Raw genomic sequence first — 12,430 nt, 5'->3', positions numbered from 1 at the left:
TATTGAGATGAAACGGACAAGCCAGGGGGTGGTAATGGTATTTCAATATAAGCCCGAGAGTTTCACCAATAAAATTGGCCATGGATAAAATGTGAGCCACTAAAGGCAATAAAAGATTACCGAACCACACTTGGCTGTATCGAAGATACAAGGCTGTATGGTACATATGACGGTGCCCCCTTTGACGTTTAATCCAAATTTGAGAGGCTGTACAGAGTACGTACCTGCAGGCAATATGCAGTTGAAATAGCGGCAAGACATACTATAGTCCCTACATATATGTACATATAGGGATCATCATGACTTCAGGCATGCTAATATTACATATTACGGTAGTACGGTAGTACGGAGTACACTGCTAAAATCCTTTAGAACCAGTATGGGTTGAACAGCGAAGAAATTAATGCTATTATCTTACAATTGATACAATATGCAATATACATACTCCGACATACTCTGTATGTATAGTCACAATACTAGTTTCCAAGATAATCTATAATATATCCATTTCAATGGTCAAACAGTCGGTGTATGAGGATGATCGACGGAGGCCGAGACTCCACGAGGGGAAAGCTAAAGGGGGGGCTAACGAAATAGGTGGGATCTCTCCTGACTCCCTTTTTTTTCTCCCTCCAGCCTTTTCTCTTCTTGTACTGGATACAAGTCTAGAATCATATCCAGGTCCCACTTCTGCTGGAAGGAATTGGTTTTTGAAATACTCGAAAAGTGCTGGAAAGTGCATAGTTATGCAGTTGAAACCCGCCTGAAAATAAGCCCCCCTGCTATCCTCCGATATCAACGTCAACAACGCGTCTACATCCTTGCAATCAACTACTCCTATTACCTATCGCGTCACAATGGAAGGTTCCGAGCCAGAATATTCCAGCGTCGGTCACGCGCCTAACCATGATTCGATGGTCACCGTCGCGTTATCGGATAACCAATCCAGTTCAGAGCACACCCAACCGGATTGGCGCACTCTTAACATCCCGCCAACTCCAGTGGAGATGACCCATCTCGAGAAGGAGAGCGAGGAGTCCTTTGGACCGGTGCCACTACAGGACGCGGCGAGGACCAGCCCCGCTCCCGAAACTTCAGGCGCGGACAGGGGTAGACAGGCAGGCGAGATGTTTGACAATGAGATGGATTGGGAGAACCTTGATAAGACAGAAGAACAAGAACCGCGTGGGGAGGGGTCTGATGAAGTAAGTGTGACAAGCTTCCAAAGAATTCTGGAATCCGGGGGGGCTAACATTCTTGACCTAATTTTAGTCCACGGCCCTGCTTCTCGCTCGACTCGAACAAGAAAACAATGCTTTGGCGACCAACCCCAAATCCGGGATACATGAGGTTCCCCATAGGAAGATACACCAGCGGCAATCCCGCTCTGAGTCACTGCACCATATCAAGCGACTCATTAAGGATCCCGCTCGGGCAGAGCTGCGGTACTCGCAGTTACCCCCTCCTCCAATGACCGAGTTGGAGTTTTGGGCTGCACTTGTCGCCGATTACCACCAGACTGCCCAGCGTTTGCCGACATTGACTTCGAATAAGATCCAAGGGGGTGTACCTCCGCCATTGCGAGGAGTGGTCTGGCCTAGCCTAGCGGGCGCACGCGATCCTAATCTGTTGAATGAATTCCAGAGACTTTCGGGTGAAAGCAGTCCGTACGATGGGCTAATTGGAAAAGATATCGGTCGCAGCTTTCCTAATGTTGAAATGTTCCGCGACCCGAACGGCGAGGGTCAACAAATGCTCGGGCGAGTGTTGCGATGCTTCAGTCTTTATGACACCAAGATTGGCTACTGCCAGGGTCTTGGGTTTGTGGTAGGCCCTCTTCTCATGCACATGACAGATGCCGAGGCCTTTTGCGTTCTTGTCCGGTAAAGTCTCCTTGGACGATGATATAACCTGGAGAAGTCGTGCTAATGCGTCACCTATTTTAGCCTCATGGACCACTATAACCTCCGAACTTGCTATCTTCCAGACCTTTCGGGTCTCCACCTTCATGTTTATCAGTTCCAAAATTTGCTAGCACGACACAGGCCGGTCCTGTTCCAACATCTCGAAGCACTGCACGTTGAGCCGGTCTACGTGTCACAGTGGTTCCTCTCGTTCTTTGCGGTAGCCTGTCCGCTGCCGATGCTTCTTCGAATTTATGATGTCATCTTTTTGGAAGGCGCATGCGAGACATTGATGCGAGTTGCACTTTCGCTGATGCAGCGCAACGAGAAGAGAATTTTGGCCTGCAGCGAATTTGAGGACGTGATGCAACTGTTATTGTCTCGAAGCTTGTGGGACACGTAAGTTTTTAAGCATCGCACAAAACAAATCTTGGAAACAAAGAACTCCGCTAACCCGTGATATTCAGATATGCCTTCAATGCTGATGATCTTGTTAATGATTTCGTGTCTCTTACGTCTCTCGTGACGAATGAGAGTCTCCAAGCCCTTGAAGCCAGCTACAATCAATCTAAAGGCTCCCCATCCGGGCCCTCCTTCCCGCAGATGCAGGCAACGGCCTCTGGCTTCCTTGGGCGCCTATGGGCTGGCTCGTCAAACTCTCATAATTCGGTCAAGTCACTCAATCCGAATACTAGCCCATCACGTCAGAACAGTACCATTCGTCGCTCTACCTCTAAGCAGAGCCTGACGTCCACTCTCAACTCTATTGAAACCGCGTCCGACGCAAGTACTACTGCCACTGAACTGTCAGCGGCTGGGGCTAGTGTCGATAATCAAAAATCGCGCGTGAAATCGAACATGTCTTCCCATCACAAAGACCGGGATCTTCACACTCAGATTGAAGAACTCTTGATGGCACTCAGCGATCTTCAGCGCCAACAAGCTAACCTCACACGTGAACTGCAACAGGAGAGAGAGGAACGGGAGGAAGACCATGCCTTGGCCAAGGAGATGTTAAACCAAATCAAAGAACAACCGACTGAGTCACAACCAGCCGAATTAGTAGCCAAAGCCGAAGCACGTTTTGAGTCGGTTCAATCGAAGCGTGTTTCAATCACCCAGACCAAACTCCAGCTCAATGACGACGTTACTCGATGGAAGGAAATGCACGAGGTGGAAGCCGGTCGTTGCTTGAACCTCACACGGCGCATCGACGATTTTGAACAGGAGAATTCGTCCCTCAAAGACCAATTACGGGAAGCCCGAGGCCGGATTCAAGATGGTTACCGGGAACGACAGCGGCTCGAGCGCATGAACCGGGAGCTGCGTACCCTCAAAACTCCTATATCCGAAACGCCGCTAGACACAACCACCTCTTCTGTGGTTGACTCCGGGGAGGGTCAATCGCCCACTAGTGGTCTGCGCGAGTTCAAGCTAGCCCGCACCAACTCCACCAAAAGCCCCACATATAACAAACGAACAAGCAGTCTGGGCTTCCAGAGCGCTTTGTCAACGGAAAGTAGCAAACCTGCTGCCGAAGAAGCGTTGCTCATGGAGTTGGTTACTGCTAAAACGGCAGAGGCGGTTGCTAGGCAGGAGCTTGAGGAAGTAAAGGGCAAGTTGGAGTCATTCCGGAAAATGATCAAGTCCTCCCAGGCGGCCAATCCCGAAAACCGCCACTCCTTTGTTGGATTATCACAGTCGCGAATCAGCTTGGCGAATAAATCTCCCATCGAAGCCTCGAAGACACTTGGAACACCGCCCAGCAACACTGGCGGTGGAGGATTCTTCAGTGGATGGGGGCGACGAACTGCGACTGACTAGTGAAAATTCCATGATAGATTCTGGAAGAGATACGTGTAACCATATTGGAATGCCTGTCAAAGTGGGCTGATTGGAGTTATGTCTGTATCCGATGTTGATTTATTATTTTGAGTACATAGCGATATCCCTATCAAGACGAGTACATATTCTGGCTATTGGATTTTCCTCTTATCTATGAAATCAAATCAAACCAAATAAAGAGTAGGGCTATAAAAAGATCAACAAAGATAAAACAGCAGATCCGGGGACATCCGGATCTCCATGCTAGCATAGGAAAATCATGAATACCCTCAAAAGCAACTTCATATTGGCCAAACAGACTACAATATACGTAGACATAATGTTTTAGTTAATATTCTCCCAAATATCCTTTCCTTTACTCCGTACTGTTCGGGTTTATCGGCAGGCTCCATTGTTCTCCTCTCTACTATTGGCCGAACACAAGATGTAGAGGAACCCAAGCCAAGCCACTAGTCCTGGGATTCGCAAGAGCTACAAAACTTGGAAGGCTCCCAGATTAATCTTGAGATCTTGCAGATTTTAGATTCTCATGGATTTCTTTGCGGTGCTGCGGAGATTTTTCGGTTCTCCAAGGCGTTTCGCTATTGCTGCCCTATGCCTGGTGGTGTTTTTGATTGTTCCCTATTACAGAGAAGCTCTAGTAGTTCCATTACGAGTGAAGTTGTCAAAGTAATTGCAGATCGCCCTTTCCACAGTTCCCCTTTATTGGTCTATTCTGATCTGTATCAGCCCTACAGAACAATCCGTTGACCCGTTCCCGAGCGATTATGCCGGTCAACCTCGAATTTCATCTCAAGTCATTAATGACCCCTATCCACATTATGATAGTGCGGAATGGGTATCGACGTCAAAGGGACCGTACCAGCCATGCATTGGACCCCAAGGACGGCTTCTGAGCCGCAAAGATGAAGATATGATGATGAGCGGGTTTCGCTGGAATGCTTCAGGTGCGAAGAGCAATAACTTAAGAATGGACGGAGAACTAATCAGCGACTAGGTTTCCCAACACCAATTTTTGGCTCATATGAGTCGTGGAATTTGAATGACAGTCTCTGTGCCGATCGCTATTCCCGATATGGCGCATATGGTTACCTTCAGGGCAACGAAACCACTCGGCTCCATAATTGGAATGGCACATTCGGTTCCAATGAGGCCGCCGAGATAAACTGGGAACAGGTGGACTGGGCACATTTGCAACATGAGTGTCTACAACGCAATAGCGTTCGATATCGCACGCAACCATCTGAAAGGAAGATATCCGCGCTGTACAAGTCACTGGATTCAGATGTACAGCCTCACGAGCCCTTGAACAAAACAGACAAGGCCCAGCCCCGGACGGCGGTTATACTGCGCTCTTGGATCGGCATGAAATACACCGAGAACGACTTGTATCACATTCGATCTATGATGGTGGAATTGTCACTCTACTCAGGTGCAGAATATGAGCTTATTCTCCTGATTGACTGCCAGGGCGAGAAATTGCCCAAAGAGGCTGACCATGCCGCCTGGAAGACGTTCAACGAGAAACATTTGCCACAAGAGCTGCGCAACCTGGCAGTATGGTTTAATGCGGATATGTTAAACGATTGGTATCCTGGGATTGATGTTCATGTGTATGTGTCCGCGGCCCTCAGAGCTCCAGGTTTTCCCTGCTAACATTATATTAGGGCGATATTACAGTATTTCCAGCCCACGCAGATTTTCTCACGACTACATCCTCAGTATGACTACGTCTGGCAGTTTGAGATGGACTCGCGATATACCGGGCATATGTACGACCTTTTGCACAAGGCAACAGAGTTCGCGAAACAGCAGCCGCGCAAGTATCTCTGGGAGCGCAACTCTCACTTCTATATTCCTGCTGTTCATGGAACCTGGGAAGAGTTCATGAAGAAGGTGGACCGGGAAATGCCTAAACATGACAACGGGAGTGTTTGGGGCCCTCGCCCCGCAGAGGGCATCGAAATCGAAGGGCAAGCCATTATGCCCCCCCGTGCCACACCCAGAAGATGAGCCAGGGAGCTGGGGTGTGGGCGAAGAAGCTGATCTGATCACCTGGCTGCCCCATTTCAACCCAGTTGGTACGGACTGGCCTTTCCGTGATCGTGTCTTCAACTTCCCTCAAGATCAAGAGACACCACGCTGGGCCGCTGTCGTGGCAATGTCTCGCATCTCGGCGCGACTTCTTGGTTTGTTGCATAAGGATAAGGTAAAATCCGGGGTTGGTCTCGCATCCGAGATGTCCCCTTTATCCTGGGCCCTGTACTATGGCCTGAAGGCGGTCCAGATTCCTCAACCGGTGTACCACGATGCCAAATGGGACCCTGAGGAATTGAACCGCCGTGCCAACCCGGGTGAGCCTGGCAAGGTCAACGCTGGATTTAACAGCATCTGGAGCTGGGGCCAACATGACGATATCATATACAACACCACCTTTATGTTCAATTCGCGATTTTCAGAGAAGCTATACAGAGCCTGGTTGGGCTACGACGGCGCCAAAGAGGTGAGTCCTTGCTCTTGCGGTTCCTTGACATGTTCCGGTGCTAACTGTATGCAGTGGGAGAAGGAGAACCCTCGACTCTGTCTTCCTCCCATCTTTCTACATCCAGTCAAGAATCTCGAGTCCGTGAAGACGAATGGCGTTTGATTCTTCACTCGGTCGAGCGTTTCTGGGCATTTTGTTTTGATCATGGTCATATACCCCAATTTTGATAGACTAATATACATATAGAATAGAATGGGATCGAACATGAGTGCACGTGTAATACCGAAAGCCGATGTATTGAAATGACATTTTATGTAAGGTGAGAGAGACATGGCTTTCTTGTGAGTGATGCCACTATAAGAACCTGCACTCGTCCTCTCTCACTTTCTTTCTTTTCTTCTTCCTCAAGTTCACCAATCACTGTTGTTTCCCAGGGTCTTTTCTAAATAACAACCTTCTTACATCTACAGTACTCACAGCTCACAGTTCACACTTGCAATCTACTTACACAGACATTACACCTCCATTACCAGCGAAAATGGCTCCGAATAAACCCGCCTCCAAGGCTGGAAAAAGCCCAGCCAAGCCAAAGGAACCCAGAGACTCCGATCTGAAGAAACAGCTCTTGTTCCTGTGGGTCTGCCACAAGGTCTCGGATGTTCAGGTTGTGTTTTGCTCGACTGATTTCACTTGAATCTCATGAATTATGCTCACCATATTAACTCGCAGATTGACATTCCAGCCGTTGCCAAATACTTTGGCATCAAGAACAATGCCGCCCAAATGAGATTCAAGCGCATGAAAAAGAAGCTTGATGAAATGGAAGCATCCGCCAAAAGTGATGAAGAAACTCATGCGTCCAAGGCCAAGGACGATGACCACAAGGTTCAGACCAAGGAGCCGATCTCTGAGGCCAATACCGAGGATGAGACTGATATCATGAGTGAATAAGGGGAGCACCCCGAAGGACAGACATCTTTGAATCTTTGAATATTCGATGTCTTGACATTTGACCAGATACACAAAGTACATAAAGCCTAGCACTTTCTTTGTTGTTTCTGAATTTTTCATGCTGCTTTATGAGCCGGTTTGATATCAATAGATCAATAGATCAATGGTTATTCTTATTATAAAGTCCATTCTAGTATATACATACATATATGTACATACACAGACATGTGTATGTAGGTAAGTCGGTAAAAGATAAGACAAATATGCGCTCAGTTTCCTCGGTCTTTCTTTTTCTCCTCACCTCTTTGATCCCATCTTTGACAATGGGAAATCCAAAATCCAACGAACCCCTCGCCCTCCTCTGGGCTTATGAGCTCAACCGGGAGAATAAACAGTTGTTCCAGGGTCTCAAAAAAGTAAATCGACATCTTGATGTCTCTCACCCAACCACGTCAGCTGGCCGTGTCAACAATTCACATCACAGCAACGGGAAAATGAACCAACAGCCAAAAACTCAAGGTTGTTAGTGGAAATGACTCCGGATCTATCAACTTTACGGCGCTTTTGCCAAGGTCCGGTCGGCTTTTTAGTTGCAGGAATTTAGTTGCAGGATGAAGTCACAATGATTGGAGACACGTCGGGGATGGCCCGATGCGGGGGATAGAGGGGGAACATGTCTCACGTCCATTTCTTTTCTTCGTTGCTGTTTTAATTGAGCTCATATTATTATCTCAAGTACGAGTGACAGCCTACTCAACCGACAAAATGGTCCTCGCACAACCCCCAAATCAGCATGTCATGAAGGCCTTCGACCTCACGGGCAAGGTCGCAGTTGTGACTGGTACGGTACCTCCCGATCATCAAGCATGTCTTGAATAACATCCTATCACAGGAGGCGCTCGTGGAATCGGCCTTGAAGTCTCGAGAGCATTGGCTGAGGCCGGTGCAAATGTAAGCCCACGCTATCTGATCCTACAAAACAATCGAACTAACAATTTACAAAGGTCGCCTTGATATATCATACATCCCATACCGCCGATACAATTGCAGCTGAGATTGCATCTACTAATAACGTACGCGCAGCAGCGTACAAAGCCAATGTGTCCATCCAGTCCGAGGTCGAGGCAGTTGTGCAGCAGGTCGTGGAGGATTTCGGGAAACTTGATATCATGGTCGTCAACTCTGGGATTGTATCGAGCATCGCTGCCGAGGACTACACCTCCGATCAATGGAGCGAGATCATGAAGGTCAATCTTGATGGTGCTTTCTACTCTGCCCAAGCTGCCGGCCGCATTTTCAAGGTACAGGGCCATGGAAATGTTATCTTCACGGCCTCCGTCAGTGCGAATTTGGTCAATATCCCACAGAAGCAAGCGGCAGTATGTTCTCTATTGCTCTATTGAAAATGGTCCTTCTGCGTGTCGCTCATCATTTCATAGTACAATACCTCCAAGGCTGGAGTTGTTCATCTCGCCAAGTGCTTGTCTGTCGAATGGGTTGACTACTGTCGAGTTAACTGCATCTCCCCTGGATACATCGCTACCGACATTCTGAATACCTTCCCTAAGGAATGGCGCGACAAATGGTACGACTTGATTCCGGCCAAGAGAATGGCCGAATCTTATGAGTTGAAGGGGGTAAGGTTCCACAGATCCAGTTTCCTCTAGACATCGGTTGACCATCCCCAATATAGGCCTACGTATTCTGCGCCTCAGATGCATCTAGCTACATGACTGGTGCAAACCTCATTATTGATGGAGGATACACTTTGCCTTAAATGCTTCCTCGTGATTTGATAACCCAAGAGGCTATTTTATGTGTTAAAGTCGGGGATGCGCGAATGAAGTTTATGCTTTTTACTGTCTTTGTATACATCGAAGACATTAAAAGGGGACACCCAGTAAAGACACGTTGGTATGTTATTACACGTAAAACGTCCCTAATGTCACCCGAAGCCAAATACATGAACGACTATTAAAGTCTTACAGAGGCGGGCTATTCTTGTAGGTACTAAGGACAATCTTGAGCTGCCACTCTCTCAGTACAGTTGCATCTCAGCCCCCAATCAACAGTTCAGTGATAATCACTCAAACTTGGCGGCAGATCCTGAATATGAGTTCCCCATTCACTCTCCTTAGATCCTAGCACAAGTTCAAGAACACCACCCTCGGCGAAGAATTCATGGCTGATCCAATTCCTTGACCATGGTTTGCCATTCCACTTGGCACTCTGGATATAGATGGACCTGTAACTAGGATCGAAATTGATGTTGCGGATAGTGGCGACCTTTCCAGTGAGAGCATTTCGAATGCTGACTTCTTTGAAGTAGGGTGGAGTGATCAGGTAAACGTCCTGGCCGGGCACTGGCCACAGACCCATCATGCTTAGAACAACAAATGAGCCCATTGCTCCGCTATCGTCGTTGCCGGCGATACCATTGACTGTCGTGTTGAATTGGGATGGAATGTAGAAGTGGCTCTGCTTTGCCGAGAGACCTGGCCGTCCCGAGTAGTGGAATTGATAAACGGGTAAGAAGGCCTGTTCATCTCCCACGTAGAGCAAACCAGAGTCATGGAGGTAGCTAAGCCGAGAGGTGAAGGATTCGGCACCGCCAAGCGTCTTGACAAGAGCGCCCATGTCGTGGGGGGCATAGCTGTAAGTAAAGCGTTAGTTACGAGGAGAAGAAGCATAGAACACAAGTGAGCACTCACAAGGTATACATCCATGCACTACCTTCATAGGTCTCATGGCCATCAGGATTGAGGTAGCATGAGGTAAAGTTCAAAAGAGGACTACAAAATATTGGGTCTTGGTATCCCCATGTGCCGTTTGTATATCGAGGCTGTAGGAATCCAGTGAAGTTGGTGTCGACCCCCTTGATGCTTGACTTCTGATCGGGCTTGAACATGTGGACCCAGTTTCCAGACCGTTTCGTATATTTCTCATAGTCGGACTGGTGGCCCATGCCCTGTGCCATCTCGGCAATGCAAAAGTCGTTGTAGGCATACTCCACTGTCCGCGATATACTCCGAGTGTGTGTACCTTCGCCATCGGGATCATAGTCATCAAAAGGAATATAGCCAAGGTTTTTCCAACTCCGCAAGCCACCGCGGCCTTCCACATCCCAGTTTTTGGGCTCTACCTCTGCATCCTTGACAACAGCTTCATATGCAGTGTCCCAATCGATACCCGGAACCTTTTTTAAATACGCATCTGCCATAACCACATCTGCATTGGACCCGCCCTGCGTGAAGCCCTTGCAAAGCGACATGCGACAGTCAGGCAGATATCCTTCGTGTCTATAGGTGTCGATTAAGCTGCGCATCATAAGGGATTGGGACAAAGGATCAACTAGGGTCAGCAGTGGATGAATGCTGCGGAAAGAGTCCCATATACTGGGCCATATTATTATTAGCATGCTAGTCTTATTTGTTGGCGGGGAGTTGACTCACCAATAGTAGCTGTCATAATACGGCTCGTCACTTTTCCACAGAGGGTTTTCACCGGTATAGTCTTGGGGACTGATGAATGTTCGATATGCTCCACTCCAGAATACCGTTTGTAGATCTGATGAAACCCCATCTGCATCCACAGAGATAACATCCAACTTTTTTCGCCAAGCAGATTCAGCAGCCGAAACAGTGCCCTCGAAGTCAAAGTCGGGTTGTTCTCGCTCAGCGTTCGAGCAAGCCTGGTGAGCACTTACGAAGCTAACACCAACGCGAGCAAGAATACTGTTATCCTTGGGGGCGTGGAATCTGGCAAATGTACCAGCCGAGAGAGTGGATGATGCGTTAGACCCGAGTGTCAATGTCGGCCTGTTGATGTTTGGTTGGTTTTTTTCCCAGGTGCCTGTGTCACGAAGCTCTGCTCCTTTAAAATCAACGCAGACGTATGACTTGTAACTGCCGATACCAAAGCTCGGGCTGAAAGTGCCACTTCCCGTGATACGCCCGGTCGATCTGTCCACCTCGGCACTTCCACTTTTTCGAGATTGCGGTAAATCCATCAGATCCAGAAGAATCACTGGACTGAGCGACTGGCCGGGGGTTTCATTGAACGTGAATCGATATAAAGCAGACCGATTTGTGGTTGTCATTTCTGCGTGAACCCCATTCGCCAATGAAATGCTGAAATACCCTGGGCGAGCTTCGGGCGACTTTCTGTCCCAGGCAGCTGCTCTGTCCGATTGTTGCCACTTGCATTGGTTGATATCGTCTTGAGGGCAATTTCCTTGCGCGAAGATGGGGAAATTTCCCATTGATGGGGACTTTGGAGCCAGTCAGATACAGGGCATGTTCTCCAATATTCTGCGAAAACTTACGCCGCCAGTTCCAGAGTCATGCATGTGTGAGAAACCAGTCACAACCTTCGTATCATAAGCGAAGCCAGCCTGATTCTCGCCTGTTGTGTCCGCCACAGCTTTGGCCATACCTGTATTTGTTAGCCTTGGTAGATAAAAACACCGGTGCATGGTATGAATTACCAAACGGCAAAGTCGCGCCAGCAAATACATGGCCTGTAAGAGTTGTCAGCCTTAGCAGATAGAAATGCTCGTCATGCTCAATACAAACCTCCATTGGCGGTGCCAATCAAAGGATCGACATATTTCAAGACATCAAAATCATCTGAAGCATCCTTTGTAGCTATGACGTCGGAAGCATAGAAGGCTGTCACAATGCCACCGAGGAGCCACATGCGGAGGGAGGGACGCTGTGATGGCATAATGGATCCAGTAACTATCCTCGACCATACACAAAGATAATCCAATAGCTGTCCAATTTATAATTAAGACCTAAAAATCACGCGTTCCATTGCGGAATTTAAGCCCCTTATTTAGGGATTGGTAACAAGTCGCGGGGAAAGCATTCCAACCCAGATCGGCATGCGAACTGCCTTTCAAGGGAAATGACAAAAAATGGGGAAACTGCCAGTCACCTCCTTTGTACTCTTTTTGGACTTTAGGCCAAATGACAATATGCAGCGATTCACCAGTGCACAGAGCATCCACCCTCGACCAAAGTGGTGTCACATCTACCACATCTGGTCTGGGAATACGGAGCACACACTACTACACTCGTTTGCTCCCCACATTGGGAGAGGTCAAGGAGCGAAAAGCGGAGATACGCAAGATGTTTGAACAAGGATTCAAGGAAAAACTTCACAATGATCTGGTCCATGACTGGCTGTCGATCGTTGAGGTTGAGGGGGAGCCAATTACCCCGAGCTGCGGGGAACGTTGTCT

General features: G+C 48.2%; 4 protein-coding genes across 4 annotated transcripts; 3 read left to right on the top strand and 1 right to left on the bottom strand.

The window, feature by feature from the left end:
* Window positions 1-857: 857 nt before the first annotated feature.
* Window positions 858-6,396, top strand: N7487_010773 (putative GTPase activating protein (Evi5); the record flags this gene model as incomplete). The annotated part of the gene is made up of 9 exons (XM_056878503.1): window positions 858-1,205; window positions 1,273-1,883; window positions 1,947-2,303; window positions 2,372-3,727; window positions 4,479-4,696; window positions 4,747-5,362; window positions 5,417-5,679; window positions 5,756-6,252; window positions 6,307-6,396. 9 exons carry the CDS (start codon window positions 858-860, stop codon window positions 6,394-6,396), a joined length of 4,356 nt encoding a protein of 1,451 aa, XP_056723822.1.
* Window positions 6,397-6,772: 376 nt separating this feature from the next.
* On the top strand, window positions 6,773-7,185 carry N7487_010772 (uncharacterized protein; the record flags this gene model as incomplete). Its single annotated transcript, XM_056878502.1, has 2 exons — window positions 6,773-6,898; window positions 6,964-7,185. 2 exons carry the CDS (start codon window positions 6,773-6,775, stop codon window positions 7,183-7,185), a joined length of 348 nt encoding a protein of 115 aa, XP_056723821.1.
* Window positions 7,186-7,950: 765 nt separating this feature from the next.
* Window positions 7,951-8,962, top strand: N7487_010771 (uncharacterized protein; the record flags this gene model as incomplete). The annotated part of the gene is made up of 5 exons (XM_056878501.1): window positions 7,951-8,026; window positions 8,078-8,136; window positions 8,190-8,564; window positions 8,625-8,822; window positions 8,879-8,962. The coding sequence occupies 5 exons, from the start codon at window positions 7,951-7,953 to the stop codon at window positions 8,960-8,962; spliced, it is 792 nt and encodes a 263-aa protein (XP_056723820.1).
* Window positions 8,963-9,258: 296 nt separating this feature from the next.
* On the bottom strand, window positions 9,259-11,883 carry N7487_010770 (glycoside hydrolase family 92 protein; the record flags this gene model as incomplete). The annotated part of the gene is made up of 6 exons (XM_056878500.1): window positions 9,259-9,838; window positions 9,897-10,580; window positions 10,638-11,455; window positions 11,510-11,619; window positions 11,672-11,704; window positions 11,760-11,883. The coding sequence occupies 6 exons, from the start codon at window positions 11,881-11,883 to the stop codon at window positions 9,259-9,261; spliced, it is 2,349 nt and encodes a 782-aa protein (XP_056723819.1).
* Window positions 11,884-12,430: the final 547 nt, after the last annotated feature.

Source organism: Penicillium crustosum (genome assembly GCF_028827405.1).
Source record: "Penicillium crustosum strain IBT 35664 chromosome Unknown utg000005l_segment0_segment0, whole genome shotgun sequence".
Classification (NCBI taxonomy): domain Eukaryota; kingdom Fungi; phylum Ascomycota; class Eurotiomycetes; order Eurotiales; family Aspergillaceae; genus Penicillium; species Penicillium crustosum.
The sequence above is the reverse complement of the archived record's forward strand: the minus strand, read 5'-3'. Positions and strand labels throughout refer to the sequence as shown.